This window comes from Plutella xylostella, chromosome 20, assembly GCF_932276165.1.
Source record: "Plutella xylostella chromosome 20, ilPluXylo3.1, whole genome shotgun sequence".
Classification (NCBI taxonomy): domain Eukaryota; kingdom Metazoa; phylum Arthropoda; class Insecta; order Lepidoptera; family Plutellidae; genus Plutella; species Plutella xylostella.
This window is the reverse complement of record NC_064000.1, coordinates 8,398,069-8,419,235: the sequence shown is the minus strand read 5'-3', so window position 1 is coordinate 8,419,235 and position 21,167 is coordinate 8,398,069. Positions and strand designations below refer to the sequence as shown.

General features: G+C 40.7%; 2 protein-coding genes across 2 annotated transcripts; one reads left to right on the top strand and one right to left on the bottom strand.

Moving 5' to 3' along the window:
* Window positions 1–686: 686 nt before the first annotated feature.
* LOC105395363 (solute carrier family 2, facilitated glucose transporter member 8) lies at window positions 687–7,321 on the top strand. The gene is made up of 10 exons (XM_048628108.1): window positions 687–1,093; window positions 1,996–2,228; window positions 3,588–3,741; window positions 4,391–4,560; window positions 4,863–4,989; window positions 5,340–5,471; window positions 5,577–5,635; window positions 5,844–6,002; window positions 6,479–6,661; window positions 7,002–7,321. Exons 1-10 carry the CDS (start codon window positions 1,054–1,056, stop codon window positions 7,230–7,232), a joined length of 1,488 nt encoding a protein of 495 aa, XP_048484065.1. The 5' UTR covers window positions 687–1,053; the 3' UTR covers window positions 7,233–7,321.
* A 2,183-nt stretch (window positions 7,322–9,504) lies between these two features.
* Window positions 9,505–20,226, bottom strand: LOC105389245 (facilitated trehalose transporter Tret1). The gene is made up of 9 exons (XM_048628338.1): window positions 19,995–20,226; window positions 14,987–15,096; window positions 14,326–14,445; window positions 13,685–13,840; window positions 12,961–13,128; window positions 11,937–12,069; window positions 11,292–11,515; window positions 10,736–10,930; window positions 9,505–9,780 (listed from the first exon to the last, which is right to left on the bottom strand). Exons 1-9 carry the CDS (start codon window positions 20,059–20,061, stop codon window positions 9,520–9,522), a joined length of 1,434 nt encoding a protein of 477 aa, XP_048484295.1. The 5' UTR covers window positions 20,062–20,226; the 3' UTR covers window positions 9,505–9,519.
* Window positions 20,227–21,167: the final 941 nt, after the last annotated feature.

The window sequence follows — 21,167 nt, the reverse complement described above, 5'->3', positions numbered from 1 at the left end:
AAGAAAAGTATTGTGACACAATTGGTTGGTATTTGGTAAGAACCCTTAATATAACGAGATTGAGTCTACGCTCTAAAGCTTAGGAAAAACGAAATTTCAGAAAGATTTTTCATTTGATTGTGCAAAATATCATCGATTAAAGAAAGAAAAAGAAAAAAAGTATTCTAGAGCAAGTCGTATGTCCATTTGCAGGCAGCATCCAGGTATAACCTAGGTACAAATAAATCAAGCAAGAGTAAGTATAATATTTCTACTTTTAAAAAAAAAATCAGTGTAGGTTGGTAAAAAACAGATGTATGCTCTGAGACAATAATATGATGGTTTTACCATCGGTAGATCTGATGTAAACACTAACCCCCTTATTCATAGAAAAGTTACAATACGTTTTAACTAATTAACTGTTTTGTCCCTCTCTGTCAAAGAACAAATTGCACTTTGTCGGAGAGGGACAAAACAGTTTATTAGTTAAAACGTTTTGTAACTTCTCTATGAATAAGGGGGTAAGCATCTAGCCTTATTATATCAATCAATATCTGTTATCCTTTATAAGGAAGTATGAGATTTATAGAAGCCTTTGTACAGTGTTGCCCCAAAGGGACTGCAGTGGTCTACCTTGTTCAATTTATCTAGTCATTAGAGTACGAGTATTTAAAGAAGCAATATATTTTTTTATAAATGAATTAAATAATAAAATAGTGAAGTGGCTTAAAAAGTGATTAAAAATACTTAAGTATAGAATAATAGATTGTGCGTAAAACATAATTTAAGATAGATATTACACGTTTCACATGCCTAAAAAGTCAAGTGAAGTTTATCAATTCTCATATTTGCGTAGTCTTGTCGCCTCCGAAAATAATATCAAAGGCATTGTTTATATAAAACTAATCCCCTGATGAAATGTGACAAAAGATTTACTTTAGTTAAATAAGATTGCTTTATTGTTCCTCTCCCAGTCATCACTACGCAAGACTACACGAGTTTTGTATCATATCTGTAAAACTGTTCGTGGTGATAGTGTTTTGTTCTGGAAAAAGAGGAAAAAAAACTGCTAAAATGGGTGGAGTTGTGTACCAAATCCATGCATCTGTTGCATGTAAGTATCATATTTTATAAGGCACTACACTCAGGGATCTAGTTTAGCATGAGTGGCGCAAAACTTGTTCCTGGCCATGTAGCACGGGGCGCTATTAAGACGTGACAAAAGTTTTCCGTCGCGCTCGCTCTTGAGGCTGCGCGATGTGAGTGAGCGCGATGCACAACTCTTGTCACGTCTTAAATGCGCCCTGTACTAGCCCTTCTAGATAGGGCATGCTATGGTAGGCCCCCTATAATGCATGATATAATTAGTACCTACCTACTTACATTACATGAAATAGGAGAGTTTAGCTTTCTCGAAACACATTAAGTAACGTTTATAGTTATGTACTTACCTACCTATTGATTTTTCTCGTTAAATTTAGAATCCTAAATAGGTAGGGACAAAATTGAATTATATCATAAGTATTATCACTACAAGACCAGTTTAGAACAGTAACTGATACTTATCTCTACACAAATAGGTAAGTATTCCAAATTCGAGATCGATTTTATTATCTATGATTCCTACGATATTACGAGTATCATACTAAGACAATCATAGCGTCATAATATCAGTCATCATCTGTATAAAGATCGAAACTCTTATAACCTACGCGAATATTGGAACAATTTTAAAAATACTATATTTTACTTAATTAGCAGTAAGTACACACTTAGGTAACGTGCGTACATATGTCACGCAGATATGTGATTAGATTATTAGATTTACTCTAATGAACATGCATTCCTTACAATTTACAATAAGTGATGTGTAATAGTTAAGTATAAACATTTACAATAGACACCAATTCCCCAGAAAACCCTCGTCAAAATCTTCAAAACCAAACACAACATACCATCTATCACCTACAAACTTCCCTTTCAACAGGTTCATTCTATCTATCTATCTTTCCCCAGGTTCATTCGGCTGCTTCCTAATGGGCATGCTCAACACGTGGCCATCCTACACGCTGGACCTCTACTCCCACCCAAACACGACACTCCTGGAGCGTCCAGTCACAGACATGGAGGCTTCGTTGGTGGGCAGCCTCCCGTCGCTGGGCGCCATGGCGGGGTCGGCGGCGGCCGGGCTGCTGATCGACCAGCTGGGCAGGAAAAGGGGGGGCGTGGTCATGATGCTGCCTTTTGCGGTTAGTAGAAGCTTTGTTCTATGGAATCGACATCGAATCAGCATCATTACAAGACCTAAAGAGCTTTGAATTGCGAATCTATCGATCGATCGAGAGGTAAAAGAATCAGGTTAACTGGAAGAGAATGCTTTCAGCATTAAGTTCGCCTATGTACAAATTAATTTATGTGCAATAAAGAATTTAATAATAATAATAATAATAAATTCCAGACGATAGCAAAAGCTAAAGATGTTAGTAACACTAGCTCTACGATAGAAGATGGGAGGAGGAAAGGGGTGGAGTGGTTATGATGCTGCAGTTTGTGGTTAGTAGTAGTTGGGTTACGTCGAAATTGGTTCTGTTTTTTAATCAAAACTATGATTACCAGTATCGGCTTTGAATTATGAATCTGGACTTGAAAACTTCGTTCGAACTTAAATCTAATGCTGGCTTAATCGCCTTGACAGCATATGAACAGATATAAGAAGAGATTCTGATTATTTAATTCAGTTTTCAATTCTTAAGCTCTTTGTTTCATATCAAAATAGGTCCAGTTATAGTAATAGGAATACGGATAAGTAATTGTAGGGTAAACACTAACGAGCGATCGTAATAGTTACCATAGATGAGGAATTGTGGAATCAATCGATCAAAAAATTATACCTCAGCAAGATCTACTCTACGTACATTAATCAGAGGGGTCAGTCTATCTTACGAACTTCAAAGTTTCCATGTTAACCACGTCTTTATCTCGTTTCATTGAACGAGCCGATTGCATGACACCTCTCGTTGGTTATGTTTTTGTCGAGCTAGAGTAACCATTCTGTGTGCTGACTGTACCGGTCTAAGATTAACATAATAGTTATCTCCATAAAACCTGTAATTGTGGGAAGGCACAGGTTTTAAATTGTAATTTAAACATTGCTAATTTATTGATTACAGGAAAATACTTGATGAAAACCGCAGTGTTTTACTTGTATTATGAATTATGATTACGATGGCTATGTAGAGGATTGTTTCGCTTTGGACATTGAACTTATTAAAAAAACTACATTTCCGGAGCTAGGTATACGTTTTTACTAACTTTTGAATTTGAACCAATTTTTATGAAACAAAGCTAATAACACTTTCTACTACTGGGCACCCCACGGAACACTCTACAATACATCTCTATAGTATAGTACAACTATAGCATAACACATCACTAAAGATATAGTTACATATAGGTATGTATAGTCGTGGTTAGCGCATCGCTCTGAAACTTTGGAAAAACCATTGAACATTATTCAATGGTAAAAACAGACGCCCAGGTGCTTTAGACCCCCGCAAAGAATATACCTCTATGTACTTTTATTATACCTAGACCTCCTCCTCTTGCAGATATCCTGGGCAATAGTGGAGGTATCCCGCTCGGCTCTGCCCATCCTCATAGCCCGCTTCGTGTCCGGCGTGGCGGGCGGCGCGTGTCTGGTCTTCGCGCCCATCTTCATCAGCGAAGTGGCTGAAGACTCCGTCAGGGGAACCCTGGCTTCCTGTGAGTTTGTGATGATGGGATTGGCTTGTAGGTGTACCTAAGGAACCCTACTGGCAGGGTGACGTGGAAGCGATGACCCTACCAAGGAACCCTACTAGGTGACGTGAGGGAAGCGAAAAAGGTAGATTGGAATCCTTGAGGTTAGGTGATGATTAAGAACTGATCCTATTTCTGGACGACTCTGAGGAAAAAGCGATTTCTGTGCTTATTTAAAACAGGCTGGGAAAATTAAGTACTCGGGAAAATACTACCACGTGCTTTGAAGGTGAAGGAAATATCATGAAAGAATCACGTGAGAACAAAACATACAGCGAAAATGATGATGGCTCGCTTTATTATTATTTATGAATCGACTATGACTAAACTCTCTGGGGATTGCAGTCGTGAGACGGCATTATATATTATATCTAGTACCTAGGTACTTAATTAGTTATGTATTTTTATGTGAGATTAACATATATGATGGACTCTTTCGTTAAATTTGGTACCCTAAAATCACAACTTTTTCTTGTAATTTTAAGAGTACTTCCATCGTCTGCCGTAGTCTCGCAAAAAATCATTTTCTGAGTGGCCGTACTGCTCCCAGGTTTAATACTGCTGTACCTGTACTGCTTCCAGATCCGATCCAATAGTGCTGTACTGCTTCCAGGTCCGATAGTGCTGTACTGCGCGGGCGCCATGTTCTCGTACCTGCTGGGCTGGTTCAGTCGGTACCACGCCATCGTGTGGGTGAACCTGGCCACGTCGGTGCTGGGCGTCGTGCTGATGGGCACGGTAGGAGAGAGCCCCGTGTTTCTGCTCAAGAAGAATAGGGAAGAGGTGAGACTTAATCAACTAGGTTTCAACTTTTCAACGTTCCTTTAAAAGTTTTGAAGTAACTCTCCTAGTTGATATTGGCTTAAAAAGACCTATCAAACTGTTATCTGACTAGGCGTGGATCTATCAAAAGAGGATCTGGATAAATCTTTGTAAAGATTTATACTTAACACAGATTTCATTTCCTTTACTGACCGAGAGCCTAATAGATTCTGAACCAGACTCTTCTCCCTTTTGACTTCACTTTGGTTATGGTCAACTTCCCTGGCTTCCTACTCAACCCTTTACCTTAAATTACTCTCTAGGAGGCGCGCGAAGCCATCGCCCACTACCGCGGCGCGACGGCCAGCTCCAAGCTGGTGCTGGAGGAGTTCAGTCGCCTCAAGCACCAGCTCTGCCCTGCTGTCGAGCTCATCACCGTTACTAGTGCTGGTCAGTACAAAGCCTGTAGCTGTAATGTAGGTTGGGATCACACGAAACAGTGCCTGTAGCGGTCAAAGGGTGGAAACGCAAACATACCATTGCGAATTTGCTACTTACAGTTTTGGGTTCAAGAAAGCAATCAGGGGATCGCATGATTGCAGGATGTTAAAATCTCTTTTTCTTGTTTCGAAGACAAAGGGGTTGTTATTTAGTGAAAAGATTGGGTGTCCGTTTACCAGACGCACTTTATGGTACAGGCGATACAGCCTATGTTATGTATGTCGTTTGTTGAAACTCCTGATTTAAAAAAGCCAAAACTATGAATGCCCCCTCTAACTTATGCGTATGCGTATTTTCAGAGACAGAGAAAACCCCTGAAGAGTCTGAGAAGGAAAAGCTGAACGGAGAAGAGACGGTCGCCAACCAGGAGAAGTCGATGCAGACCGTCGTGGACACCGTGGAGCCCCGAATGCCCGCGTGGAAGATGCTGTGTAAGTTATTGATCATAATAATGGTCATATATCTAGCTTTCAATATCCTAAATTTCAAGACTTGTTGATAGATATTTCTTTTAATACTATGTGTTTGTTGAACAGATGTTTCGCGATCATCTAGTCAAGCATTCAAGGTCGTCGCCATCCATCTTACTATGCAGGTAAAAACTCCCTTTAAACCTTGAGATAATAACTCTGATAATAGCCGACTCCGATTTAAAAAGGTCGTCTCATATTCTTCTGAAGTTTACCGACGGGTGTGCTGGACGTTTTAAGTAGCACCTAAAGTTTATGCATCACTCAAGAAGGCTCTTACAGTGCACCCCAAAACCTCCGCAACTATCTAGTTATACTCCATTCTTCTTCCAGGTGTTTATGGGCATAGTCCCAGTGCAAGTGTACGCCAAGGAGCTCTTTGCCACCGCCGCGCCGGACCTCTCGTCCAACCTGTGCTCCGTGCTGTTCGCGATAGTACTGCTCGGCGGGAGTATCGCCACCGCCGCCGTGGCTGACAAGACTGGACGTAGGGTGAGGGCAATTTAATTGTTTATTGCACAAAGTAAATTGGTACAAAGGCGAACTTAATGCTAGTAGCATTCTCTACCAGTTTACCTTTGGTTTTGGTTTAAGCATTCGTTACTTTCGTTGGTAACCCACCAACGAATGCTTAAACCAAAGGCGTCTCCTTACAGCCGGCCTAATCTTGCTGGCCTCTTATTCAACCACCTCCTCTCTGCACAGTTCCTGCTCATCAGCTCATCAGTCTTGGTCGCCATCTTAATGGCAGCTCTGGGCTTCTCTCTGCAGACCCACCTGCAGCCGGCGTGGATCTCTCTCTCTCTCTCCCTCTCTCTCTTATGCAACCCCCTCTCTCCCACAGTTCCTGCTCATCAGCTCATCAGTCCTAGTAGCCATCTTCATGGCAGCCCTGGGCTTCTCGCTGCAGACCCACCTGCAGCCGGCGTGGATCTCTCTCTTATTCAACCAACACCTCTCCTCCACAGTTCCTGCTCATCAGCTCGTCAGTCCTGGTCGCCATCTTCATGGCAGCCCTGGGCTTCTCACTCCAGACCCACCTGCAGCCGGCGTGGATCGCGGCGCTGCTGATCCTGCTGTACTGCTTCTCGTTCAACTGCGGCGCCGGGACGGTTCCGTATGTGCTGCTGGCTGAGGTGTTTGTGCAGGAGGTTCGTTTCAGGAGTTTTTTTTATTACTTGATTATACGTAAATAGACAACCTTTGATGGAAAGAGACTCTTAAAACATATAAATAGGTAGGTACTCGTATTTGACATTGCTATATTTTTTGGATTAGGAAGGCTGACGACTGAGAAATTGTGGCTATATCCTTCAGAGGATGATTAAGGTCTGATGATGATGTTAGTACTGAAATTTATAATTTATCCCGATGGTCCATTTTATACAGATTTCTGAACACCATTTAGATTTGGTGTCGGTAAACAGTCTCAACTTAACCTTCACCAAAAATCCCTCACCACCCCACTCACCTACCCCTCTTCTTCCCCAGGTCCAAGGCCTCGCGTCCATGATCCTGATAGAGCTGGTCTGGTTCCTCAACTTCGTCATCATAGCAGTCTTTCCCTTCGTGACCAAACTGCTCGGAATCCACGGAGTATTCTACGTCTTCGCCGCCATGGGCGTCGGCAATGCGCTACTAGGCTACTTCATCGTGCCAGAGACGAAGGGACTGTCAAACCAGGAGATCCAGGAAGCCTTCTTAAGACGGACGAAGAAATGAAGGGTTTAGGTTAGGTTTTAGGTCTTTGATTGGATGGTTTTGTGTTTGGTTGGAGAGAGATTTGAATGTAAGATGGCTGGATAGAGTTTGGTTGTGAATTTGTGATATACTTATTGGTAACGATGTGTACTTAACAGAAGAAGTGGTCAACTTACTAAGTTATCAATAAAATAAGATGTTTATTTTGATACTCAATATTGTGAATTTAACTGATTGTGTGGTATTTTGTACCAAGTAGGGTAACGTAACGTACCTAGGGACATTTTCGACTACCCCAACTTTGAATGAAGCTATCGCAGCGTACAACTAAGATATTAATGTGAAATTTTCTTTATTCGGTAGGATATATAATCTATTATCACTAGTATTTGTGCTAAAGCTTTAGTGTGGCCAGATTTTATTAAATTAAGATAAAAGTAAAAATGCTTGTTTTGACCCAAGGTACGTTACACGTTTGTACCTTGGGACACTGTTTCCTATAGCTTTGTACTATGGAAAATTTCAATTTCTAAATAACGCCTTATATCTCTGTTCTTATTGATTTACTGCATCTCTTTTCTGTCTAGTTTCACTCTGGCACTAATAATAACAGAGATATAAGGCGTTATTTAGATGTTTGCATTTTCCATAGTACAAAGCCATAGGAAACAGTGTCCCAAGGTACAAATTTAATCGTGTCCCAAGGTACAAAAAAGCAATATTTAACCAAAATTTAAATATCTTTATTTTTAATTAATAGGAATCTTTCAAATAATTGCCATGTCATAAAATTCAATAACTGAAAAGTTATACGTGACATCCATGTCTTTATTTTGAGCATGCCTCAATGAGATAAAGCAACACAAAAAACTATACAAAAGCTACTTTTGACTCCAAAAAACTTCATATTGTCTTCACCACACACTCGATGCTGGTATGATCACGAGACTCACTAGTTTTACCAAGCGAGTAAAATACTATGCCAAGGGTAGAATTTTAATGTGTTTATTTAGCCGGTTTTTAAAATACAATCAATGTCCCGAGGTACAAGCGTCCCAAGGTACGTTACGTTACCCTACCTATCTCTATCAATTTGCCTATTGTAAAAGAAACATAATTCCTATTCCTCATAGTTTTTGGGAATTCAATCCGTGGAATCTATTAGAGTGGAAGCTTGAGTTAATTATCATGAACAGCAATATTAATTATCATCCTCCGAAGGGGCAAGACTTGTTATTTATAAATGGCAGTAAGTAGAGCGTTGGTGTTTTATTTGTAACTAGCTGTTCCCGCGCGCTTCGCTTCGCCTTAAAAAGTTTTCCCGTGGGAATTCCGGGATAAAAAGTAGCCTATGTTCTTTCCCAGGGTCTAAACCGTATGTATACCAAATTTCATTCAAATCCGTTCAGTAGTTTTGGCGTGAAAGAGTAACAGACATACAGAGAGACAGACAGACAGACAGACAGACACAGTTACTTTCGCATTTATACTATTAGTTAGGATTAGGATAACTAATGAATGAAAATAACAATAATGTATAAGTATGTAACTAGTTATTTAGTTGTAAGGAAAATTACAGGTTTATGTGTGCAATCGAATGGAGTTGTAAAAACTGAAATAAAAATATAAATTATTGTTGAAGTAAATTTATTTTTCGATTTTATGTATAGCTGGACCAGCGTGGTGGGAAATGGTCCTTACTATTTATAGCTTTAATTTAAAGCTTAGAAAGGCGGTTTAGAACTTGGGGATATGCATAAAGGTTCTACTCGAGAGAGCCAGGGTAAGGGTACTTACACCCCCACAGAGAATAGAATAGAATAGAATAGAGGGATACCTATAGATTTAGATAAAAACTACCGATACCGAATAAAATACCGATAGAGTGGGGTTGGTCACAATGTGAAAACCACAAACAAAAGAGCTTTATCTTCATAGGATAGGTGTTATAATACATTATACATATTATAAGGGTAACGGTGTAGGCAAAGGAGAATAACAGCGCATTTTCCAAGTAAATAACATTCAAGTTTACTTCGTCTTCTTCAGCCTATAGCAGTCCATTGCTGGACACAGGCCTATCTCAAAGCACGCCACTGTATGGGGTCTGTAGTATTCCGCATCCAATCATCCAATTTATTATGTACTCGGTAACTAAGTAGATCTATAATTCATAAGTAGGCTGTACATAATAAAATATAATTATAATTGTAATATAATATAATTGTAATTGAAATAGGAATTTGATGAAAATAAAACAAACGCTTTCATACAAATCTTTAATAACATTAAATTTACAATTCCTCCCTCACGCTTCAACGGCCTTCACCTTCTCAGATTCCCTCTCCTTCTTCGTCTTCAACTTCTCGTAAATCTCTTCCAAGCTCCTCTGCTTAGTCTCTGGCAGTTTGAAGATGACATAGACGCTGTTCACCAGACACACAGCTCCGAAGAAGTAGAAGCAATACTCTATGCCGATGCTATTGGCCAGAGGTTTGAAGGTCAGGAGTTGCACGAAGTCGGTGGAAGAAGCCAGCCCCATGGTCACTGCTGAGACTGAGCTGCGGTACTGTGGATGAAATAATTGTAGACTGTTATTAATTTGTGGGTACAGGTTAGGAGATAGGAAATAGGTGTAAGCTTGTACCTTCTTCTTAGGGTTTGCACCGTGTTGAAAGGAACTGTCAGCCAAATTAATATCAGGCGCTGCCGCTGGTTGTCCAGCATGCGCCGGAACTTTTGGAAGCCTTTTTCTGTGTAAGTACTCCAATGGTTAGCTGAAGAAGGTTGCGGCTGACCTATTCTGGTTCTCCTTGGTAGAATAGAGGCCACTTCCAAGTACTTATTTCTATGTAGAAAGCCGGAAACAACTTAACACTAACCTTAAACGAAAAGATCTCGTTCATCACAACCATAGAGATGGGCTGCAGCCCAGCCGCGTCGCAGAAGATGCAGAGACACAGCGCGGACACGGGCAGCCAGCCCGGCGCCGGCACGCCGCGCGCGCGCAGCACGAACCACGACGCCAGCACACACATGCTGGCGCCGGAGATGAGGGACGAGGACTGGTTGGAGCTTCAGGGTGTCGGTTGTGATAGATACTAGAGCTAGACAAGCGTTTGCTTACTGTATTCGTCAGACAGCTCAGTCGCTGACTGTCCAGGTGTCAAGGGTGCGCCAGACGCATACAAGCAGGTGTTTGTTATCTATAGTAGTATCTATATATACATCATTTGATAGCCTCCATCGTCCACCCCAATGGTTAGCTGAAGAAGGTGGCAGCTGGCCTATTGTGGTTCATAGTAGAGAACTCTTTCAAGTATGTCTGTGTAGAAAGCAGGCAAACAGCAAAAAAACTAACCTTAAACGAGCCAGCCAGATTAATCTCCGTTGCTGGTTGTCCAGAATGCGCTGGAAATTTTGAAAGCCTCTTTTCGTGTAACCCAATGGTTGAAGCTGACTTAGCTGATCTATTGTGGTTCTCCTTGGCTATTTAGAAAGCAGGCAAACGATAAAACACCAACCTTAAACGAAAAGATCTCGTTCATCACAACCATAGAGATGGGCTGCAGCCCAGCCGCGTCGCAGAAGATGCAGAGACACAGCGCGGACACGGGCAGCCAGCCCGGCGCCGGCACGCCGCGCGCGCGCAGCACGAACCACGACGCCAGCACACACATGCTGGCGCCGGAGATGAGGGACGAGGTGAAGAGCAGCGGCTGAGGGGAGAGGAAATAAGAGATTATTGCTTTTGAACTATTTGTGAAAGAATATTGGTTGTTAATGGTAGTAGTAGCGCTGGTTTGTTACCAGCGAAAACTCGTTCAGAAGGAGTAATCGGGTAACGTACCCAAAAGCTTGTCACAAAAGGAATGGTGAATCTAGAATCTACCAATGATGAGTTGTTAGCAGTTTATGTACCTAATTATGTAGGTAAAATGTGAAAAACCAACGCTGTTTATAAAGCACAAATCCACATTGGACTAGCATGAAATGGTCACACAACCGGTTCGCCGTCTCCACTACAAGTTTGTCAATCACGAATCATCATCATGATGCCTACAAATCTTCAAAACCCACCTTCCTCCCAGCCTTCTCCACCACGCTGCTAGCTAGCGCACTGCCAGCCACCTGCACGGCGCCCAGCATCATGGCCTGCTGGTTGGGGGACAGCACTAGCCCCGAGTCCGCTAGCTCGAAGATGTAGGCCGCGAAGTTGAGGACCGGGTTGGCGCCGCAGACTTCGCGGGCGAGGGTGACCGCGAGCGCGATGTAGAACGCGCGCCGGAGGATCTTGTCGCTCCCTGGGCAATGGTAGTTTGTTTATATTGCAATGTGTAGGATTACAAATGACGTAAGATGTACTGAGCTTAGTGGTTAAAGTGTTTTCTACCTGACAAACTGTGGGGGGTAAGGAACATAGGATCGATTTATGATAGTCAAAATGAATTTAATCTAACTTTAGATTGCCTGATCGGATTTTGGGTCTATCAATGATTAAATTCCATACTTAAATTAATTAAGTCCACATACAAAGACTTAGGTAGACAGAACGACGAAAGATGGACCATAGCGTGGCCTGAAGACGGTAGGAGATGGAGAGGTAGTCATGTGACATCAGTCGGAACCGAATCATTTCTCGTTAGGGAAGTCTAGATACACCTAACAGTGGGTGATAATGGTTGGTGGGCTGGCAATGATTACGAAGCTACAAAGCATACTCACAAATAGCTTTCATAGCGAACTTGCTGCTCTCCTTGTCATTATCCTGTTCCTTCTGCAGCGTGTCTATCTCCGCCTTCACCAGCGCGCTGTCCTCGCGCGAGCAGCGCAGCCACGCCACCACGCGCGCCGCTTCCTGCGACAGAGGATAGGCTTTTAGAGATGTTAGAGTGGGATATATTGAGGATAACTTGTCCCTCTGGTTTTTAAAAGATGATATTTCGCTGCAGCTCTATATTATAATCTCTGAACGTCAAGTGCCTTTTATAATCTATCGCGTTGCATATTAAAACGTAGAGAGGTCTCACTATGATTGGCATGATCGTTTTCGGTAAGCTATAGTGACCTGAAATAATTTTCGGTAATATGTGTAACTATGTATACTTATAGTGAGTTCAAAAGAAATTGAGTTTAGTTTAGATGCTTCTTCAAAGTCAGTCCGAAACAGCTTGGTAAAATTTAATATGTAGGTACTTAAGTAGTTTGCTATCGCCGTAATATAACCGCTGGTTTTAGGGTAAATGTGAGTGAAATCTACCCCCCACTAACCTCCAGCTCTCCATTCTTGACCAGGTAGGAGGGGGACTCGGGCATCATGAGGAACAGCACGATGTGCACCGCCGGCAGCGCCAGGCAGAACCACAGGCAGCCGCGGTAGCTCAGGTAGTCGCCGACTAAGTACATCAAGAGGATACCCTATCGTGTGTCTCTAAAAACGTACGTCATAAAGTAAGCCCTGCTTTATTTGAATTTGTTTACTGTGCTTTTCACTAGATGGCGCTGCCGGATACATTCTACTCTGCGGGATGGTTGTTTCTAACAACCATCGAACAAAACTTCTAAAGTTTAGTGCGACAACCTACATTAATTACGTACTTAACTATTCGGTCCCTCGAGCCGGATAAATGTTAAATCGTAGAGAAGTCGCATTATCAGTCTTGTGCGACAAACTACATTAATTACTCAACCATTTGGTCCTCCGAGACGGTTTTTGGATAAATGTGAGTGACATCTACTCCCCACTAACCTCCAGCTCTCCATTCTTGACCAGGTAGGAGGGGGACTCGGGCATCATGAGGAACAGCACGATGTGCACCGCCGGCAGCGCCAGGCAGAACCACAGGCAGCCGCGGTAGCTCAGGTAGTCGCCGACCACGTACATCACGAGGTTACCCGTCGTCTGACTAAGGACCACCTGCAAGTGGACTTGAAGATAAATAACTCGCTAAGGTACCGTCCAATAAGCGAAAATAGAAACGGAAGTGTGAAATGAAGCTTGGAATGTGTCTTTCTGAGCAGTTTCTTTTCTCCTTATAGATTTGATGAAATGTGTCGGTAACTACATAAGTAGTTGTTTATTGTGACTTGAAAGAAATCATTCAATTTATAAATAGTACAGAGCGACAAGGCCATATTAATTGACTTCTTAAAATGGGCACAAACACTACAACAACAAAAAACAAACACTCATCTCTCGTATCTTACAGGACCAAAGAATATCGAAGAACGATAATTATTAGGTATGTACTTTTATGGTTACATAAAAGACTTAGAAACATAATTGACTACATTGACCAACAAATTATAATACCCGTAGTAGTTCGATGATTTATTCACGAGCAATGAAAAAGTTCCACCTGTGATTGCCGTTCCATAAGCCAATGGAACTTTTAATTGCTCGCTTGATTGTACAATATCAATGAATAATAGTCGCCTGTATCTAAAAGTAAGTAGGTATCATAAAATCTCACCAGCGACCCCAGCGTCCCTCTGATGGAGTCATCGCTGATCTCCTTCACATAGACGGGTGCAACCACGAACGCGGCTCCCATGGCCAGGCCGAACACCGCGCGGGCAGCGATGAACGCCCAGACTTCCATGGAGGAGAGCTTGATCACCCAGCAGATCTGGGGAGGAGACAATGATTGTAGATCAACGAGGACTCGGGTGTACCCTCATAATAATATTCAGTGGTTTGTGTGGATGCTAAGTTTTATCCTGTCATTCACTTGGGAAACTGGTTAAGGCCAAGGGAAGGTCGCGGGAAATGTGAAGGATGGATTAAGGGTAATCCAAATTAATCAGGTGTGTTTTAGGCAAGGTTTTCTGCAGGTTGGCAATGGTCTATGTCCCACAGAAGATGAATATGTAGATGAAATGGTGTTACAACCAAAAGTACCTAAATACCAGATACTAGTGGCGAAGGTTTCATTTATCTGTATGGGAAGCGGGGTGTGAAATAGGTAAGTAGGTACCTACTTATCATGAACTGTCAACCCAACAGAGAATCGTCTTGGTTGGACCCTTCGCCACTGCTGCACCTATACCACATATCGCCATACACGGACGCCATCCCGGACACCTGCGAGATGGTAATCACGACGCCACATACCGCCATACAGCTGGACATGCCGAGCAGCGCCGCCTTCCTGCCGAGGCGCTCCTCCACGCCGGCGAACAGCAGCGTGGCCGGGATGCACACCATGTACGACACGGACGCCATCCAGGACACCTGGAAGAAGTCATTAAGGTCAGGATGAGGGTTGATGGCTGGTTGATGCCAAAAATTAAAACGCCCGTGTGAAAGACTCTAAAGAGGAATTTCATGCAGACGATGTACTCGTAAGGACGATAACACCATTCAGAAGTTAGAGGATATCAGGGTAGATACCTGGTTTCTCCTTACAGCAGTCAGAGTATGAGTATTTAAGAGGAGGGCAAGCATTTCCCATTCATCCAGGTGGCAATGAGCCAGGCTATTAAGGTGGTCGATAGCTCCAGCTGCTAGTTTGATCTTTAAAATAGCTGGTGAAAGATATGTAAATCTGTTTAGGAATCGTGGAGCTCTAGTCGCCAGTGCCTGAAGTGTAAGTTTAGATTAATTAATTTACTCAAACGGAAGTTGAATGGAAGTGATTGCATTTGTGATTGGGCTTCTGTCATTTGTTTCGGCAATACTACAGACACAATTTTGTATGTAACAATTAGTTGGCATCCTTTTTACGCACAAAACATCCAAACTTACACCAAAAACATCAGTATAAACTCATTACCACAGTGTCGCTGAGCGGCGCGCCGGCGGGCGACTGGTCGGACTGCAGCAGCAGCGTCATCGGCGACATCCAGCCCACCGCCGCGCCGTACGCCAGCACCGCCAGGTTTACTGCCAAACGAGGAGGCACCATCAGTTATTGTTAATGTTCTGAAGAATTATTGAAAATATAAGGGGCTTTACCACAAAAACTTACACCGTTTACAGGTGTTTAGCGCTGTCAAACGCCTACAATATCTGTCAAATTTGGTTTTAACCAGTGCTTAAAGTTTTTTGTGATAGTACATAGTTACAGAAGATGTCTTTCGCACCGATTCAATGACAACTGGCGAGCTACCGCAGCAGTGTATAAGGTAAAAATAGACCTAAGAGATTGCATGAAAAATAAATTTCATTGGTCGATTTCTACCTCGCACGCCGCTCCGCTGGCTCGAACAGGTCATGAAGCTTTGAGCCCTACGGGAACTCCCTTACGCTACTTATATAAATACCTAATTATACCTAGCTTTTCAATACCCTGCGGGAATAGGAGTACGCAAGCTCTGTCTTTCAAAGCCAGATTGCCTTTCAGCAAACATTCTAACCATGTTAGATTCAGACAATGCTAACTTTGCAACGGGTAAAATATGGTTAGTGTATGGTTATTTAACTAGTATCCCCGTGGAAGTAAAAATTTCCATGCCATGTGGTATCCCTACATTAATTACAGAAATTACAAGGATGTCTATTAGGTATGTTTTTGTTGTTTCTGTTGCAAAAGTTAGTGTTTTCGGAATCTATGCTGGTTTTAACTTACGGTAACTAGTTTCACAAGGAAATACAACACACGAGAAAAGTATTATAATAATAATAATAATATAATCTTTATTTGCACACCATGAAACATAACTTAAAGGACAAAGGCAGGGTTCTAAGGACGTTTTGTACCACTATGGAAATGACGGGTTCCGTAATGAAAGTACCATGATTAGAGAGACACTGTACAGGTACACAAGTCAATTAATTACTAGATTTTTAGAAGCTGGGAGAAAAGAGAAAAACGGAAAAAAAGAATCTTTAAAATGTAGTCGCAATGGAACGTAAACATTCATACAGGAAGAATGGAACGTCAAGTGAAGTATTGTTTATGCCAAGTACTCTGTGATTTACGTCATAAATGTCTAGGTTGGATCTCAGTATAATGATAAAAATTGACAAACCAGAGCAGAAAAATTGAAATGATAAAAAAATGTGTCATGTCAACAACTAAACGTCAACACCATGTCAACACTTGAACAACACAAGACGAACAACGTGAATAATAATTTGATAACAATATGTTAGTTATACCAAGTTATATGTTTACGTTTAAATAAATACGGGACGTGCAACGTACATAATAAATATAATGATTTTATTAATATTATCGACTAGATCAGGCTACTACTTTCATCATGGAATAATGTTATACTTATCCAACTTCTGAAGTTTTAAATTGCCATTCCGCAACAGGGATCTGCTATGCCATTTCGAAATGCTATATGTAAAGGTTCTACTATATGTGTATGCATTTGGCGAGTAATGTAATGAAATAAAATATACTGTTTAAAAGATCATTGTTTTATTTACATAACATAATTTGCCTGGAATCAACTTTAGGAATTTTATGTTCCTATTACCTACTCTATTCTATTCTCTGTTGGGGTGTAAGTACCTGCACCTGGCTCTCTAGATATGCTAAATCTAGATAGGTATGCAGGTTTCCTTCACTGTAAGTGTGATGGTATACATTTTAATTAAATTCAAAGAACACATTGGTACATGTCAGCGCCGGGATTCGAACTGCAGAACGCAGTTGCTCTTCTCATATTTGACTTAGGTATTTATCATCCTATGGTTCATAGAAAATATTGTCAGGATTTTGCGTGTTCTTGTTCTGCTGCTTCTGCAGGTTCCTGATGAAGAAGTGGGACTGGAGCCTGCCGGGGAGGTGGAACAGGAACCGGGTCTGGTTCTCCCCTTTGTCACATTTGTTCTATATCTTCAGCAGTTTCAGCGGTATTCAAAATATTAAATAATTAGGTTAGGTAATGGAAAATGAAATAACAACTACTATGACAAGATTGACAAGCAAGATTCAGTGTTATTAGATTTAAATATTCAAAAAATATCGATTATAGTGAATCGAATAAAGAGAAAAAGAAAATGGTTTACTATGGATAAAAGTCTTCAAGACTTAAATATAATGATATTTTATAAACCAAATGTACTAGTTTTGGCACAAATAGTACCAGAACATGTAATTTATTGATAAATAAAATATCTTTTGTATTTAAGAATGTATCGATATTTCTATTCGATTACTTTTTTGCTCGGATTTGCTGGTAATATTCCGAAATTCCGAGGTCTGGCACCACTGTTGTTACGTTCCGTTCTCTATATGTTTGTTTTTACGTTCCATTATCCTTAGATTTAAATATTCTTCATTTATCATTTTTTCTTTTCCCCCGACTTCTAAAAATATTGTAATTACTGAAAATACCTTATCTACACTGTATTAATAAATGGTGAAAACATGGTTCTGAAACGCTCCAAAAAAAAGGCGGTACGCCCACTGCCGTTCTCCTTTAACTTAATTAACATACATGCACAAATGGCGGTCTTATCGCTAAAAGCGATCTCTTCCAGACAACCGTTGTAGGTAAAAAGTTAAACATTGGAAAAGGGCACTCAGGTGTACTTAATTACGAAATTAACAACTAAAAACAAACAAAATTATAGGTAAGTATTTATTTGCTTATATACCTAATTAGTAGGTAGTATTAACATTTTTATCTAACATTTATGTAATACCTACATAATTTTAATTACTTATCTTTAATTGAACATCATAATGTTTGATGAACTCAACTAGGTAATAAAACAATTGTTTGCAGTAGCTCAACGATTTAGAAATAAATTTGATTATAATATTTATCTTATTATCTTATAAATCTGTTCGTGATTTCATGTCACATGTGTTTGTGTGTTTCTATTTGCATATAACTAATTCTACTGTAACACCTAACTAAGTAGGTACCTATCTATACCTAATAATACCTACATAATATATCATTTAAGTAATTAAAAATAAAATACAATAATGCCTAATGTGAACAGGCAAACGTAGCGTGGGACGCCATCCGGCTAGCTAGACCGGCAACCTTAGGCCCGGGTCTCCTATTACGCGCCGTAGGTTGCGTCCAGCGTCAAGCCGTAGGCCGCGTCACGATGCTCACTACGTCTAAGCGCCAACGTCGGCGTGTGAGGGAGACCGCATCAGTACATTTCTATAGTGAGCATCGTGACGAGGCCTACGGCGTGACGCTGGACGCGACCTACAGCGTTAATAGGAGACCCGGGCCTTAGACAGATAGCGGGTAGTGTCTGGATCTGGATGAGGAAGGCCGAGGACAGAATGTTGTAGCGCTGCATGCTTGGTAGAGCCCTATGTCTATGGACGATTATGGGCTGTTGATGATGAGTCAAAAGTCTTCCCAAAACCTAGCTATTCTATTCTATTCTATTCTATTCTCTGTGGGGGTGTAAGTACCCGCACCTGGCTCTCTCGAGTGGAACCTTTGTACATGTCCCCAAGGTCTAAACTGCCTTCCTAAGCTTGGACCATTTCCCACCACGCTGGTCCACTGCGGGTTGGTGCTTCACATATCTAGATGTGCTAGATAGCAAGCTTAGATGGCAAATACAAAAGTTTGGTACATAGGTGTCCATGTGTTTTTTTTCAATTTCAAGTTAAATGAACCAACCGATCTTTGTAAGTGATAATAAAATTATGAACTCACTACAATAATAATATGCTGCTGAACATTGAAAGGCCGTTTCCCTGAAAGACATCAAATTTGATTTACACAGCAAGTTGAATTATTTAACGATATCGTAACGAATTCAATTCACCACAGCTATTTAAACTTAAATTTAAAATCCGTATGTTCCGGTGAACAAATATAGGCCCCTCTCAAGAAGCGATACTTGATAGACAAAAGAATACCTATGTGTTATGAATATTTATTCAACGTATAACACGAACTAATTATACATATTACAAAATCATTTTTGCATATTTGCCTAAACAAATATCTGCCCTACAGGGGATCGAACCCAGGACCTTCGAGCCAGCTGTCAGAGTCTCTAACCACGCCGCCATCCGGTCGTCTTCGGCCTTCCTCATTCAATCAATACCAGCTACGGTCCTGCCTGAGGACCGATCGAATTCAGCAGTAGCACATAAATACACACCGGTCAAAATCATAACCCTCCTTTTCACTTCAACGTTGTCGGGTAAAATTAATATAGACTCGAATTTGTATGCCGCGTACCTCAGTGGGGACTCTCCCGCACCGTACAAATCTTTTTTTTTTCATTGTACCTAGAGTGCGACAAATTTTGATTTTTTTTTTTTGATTTTTTTTGAGTTCACTAAATTGGTCCATATCTCATTATTTACCTACTAATAAATTATATATTGATATAGATTACGGGAAAACTTAACATCTTAAAGAATTAAGAAATATTAGACATTTACGTGAGCTCTCACCGGAACAGATAAGTTTTTGGCACTGTATCTATTTGCCTGTTCATGATCTCCAAAGAAACAGGGAACTAAAAAGGGTTCCGTAGGGAAAGGTTTGTGGAACCGCTGTGTTAGATGGTCCTCGGGCTCGCTTGTTCGTCGTGTCTAGTACGTCTTTCATCATCATCATCATCAGCCTATTAGCAGCCCACTGCTTGACGTAGGCCTCTCCCAAAGCATGCCACTGGATACGATCTATACAGGGTGTTAAGATGATTGCGTTTGAGCGGGAAATGGGGGTTAGTACTAGTCTAACCAAGTACGTTTTTAAGAAAAAAGACATCGGAATCTCGATTTTTTATGTTTAAATTCTAAAGTAAAGTGGAAAGTTTCCGCTTTCCGCATTCAATTATTACCAGCTGCCGTACTACTTTAGTCACCACAGGTAATAAGAACTTACTTAAAATGGCACAGATGTACTGGTTTACTTTGCTTCCCTCGCCGAAAAAGAAGTAGTACTTATTCATTTTGACACTTTTTACACTATCACACACTAATAAATGTTATAATAAATCTTTTTACAAATTCTTTTTAGTTTATAAATATTTTACTTAAGTAATTAAAATAAACACGCCTTATGAAGCATGTTGTTTTTAAATTTATGCTTATTTCATCGTGCTTTTTATAGGAACTTTTTTAAGCTTCGTAGGTACTTAAATATATTCAGTTTAGTTGGTTCAGATAATTATCTGAACCTTGTAGCACTCTCATTGGCTGCTCGCGTTTGACTGCTTTAATTTATCTCAATAGAAAACAATTTCATCGCTTGCTTACAACAGTTACAATGTTATTAAGGTGCGTCCAAACATAGTACCGCATGTCACGCGTTTACAATATTTCCGCGCTACGGCTTGGCTTAGGGGAAGGCCCCATTGCTACGATGAGTCGCTGCCGTTAATTTCCGTATATTTTTTAATGAAATTACCCTGAATAATATATTAATATGGTCTCGGCCTTATCATAACTATCATGGTCAGGGTGGCTAACGTGCGTATACTTACTCTAGTTTACGAAAAACTAAATTTAAACAACTCTTGTTTGTTTGTATTTCGTATCAGGGGGGTCACTGTGGAAACAGAAAATATAACATACGAGTTGTCACGGAATCGGCACGTTTAGTAGGTACGCAGACGCAGCACTTGAATGCAGCGATAAGTCTAGACGCACCTTTACATTGGTACAATCATGTGTATAAATTTTAACATAACATGTAGGAATGTAGGTACTGTTCAGACGTGAAGTAGAATTCATTAAGTAATTTTGTATGAAAATATAAAAAGCGCCCCTGGCAGTCGGTAGCAGAACAATTTTTTTTCTACAAAATCCATTAAGTAATTTTACTTCACGTTCACGATGAATATTCATGCTAAGGGGTCAGTACACTTTTATATATTGTCTTGAAATAAAGTTCACCATAACAGAAAATTTAACCGTGTTTAATATAATTATAATAGCGATGACTGTACACTCTGAACAACGAGTTTTGTTATCGGAAAAGCCTAATGAGGTTCTTTACCTATTTAATTTTTGAATAACTTTAATTCACTGCTAACAAGCCAAGAATAAGGCGCCC

Bases quoted from the DNA above. Each gene is read 5' to 3' on its own strand.
- LOC105395363 (XM_048628108.1), top strand. From the start codon at position 1,054: ATGGGTGGAGTTGTGTACCAAATCCATGCATCTGTTGCAT. The intron at 2,229-3,587 runs GTTAGTAGAAGC...CTCCTCTTGCAG, and splicing joins TCATGATGCTGCCTTTTGCG to ATATCCTGGGCAATAGTGGA. The intron at 5,472-5,576 runs GTAAGTTATTGA...TTTGTTGAACAG, and splicing joins GCCCGCGTGGAAGATGCTGT to ATGTTTCGCGATCATCTAGT.
- LOC105389245 (XM_048628338.1), bottom strand. From the start codon at position 20,061: ATGAATAAGTACTACTTCTTTTTCGGCGAGGGAAGCAAAGTAAACCAG. The intron at 15,097-19,994 runs GTAAGTTCTTAT...CTCGTTTGGCAG, and splicing joins GTACATCTGTGCCATTTTAA to TAAACCTGGCGGTGCTGGCG. The intron at 10,931-11,291 runs GTGGGTTTTGAA...CTCTCCCCTCAG, and splicing joins TGGAGAAGGCTGGGAGGAAG to CCGCTGCTCTTCACCTCGTC.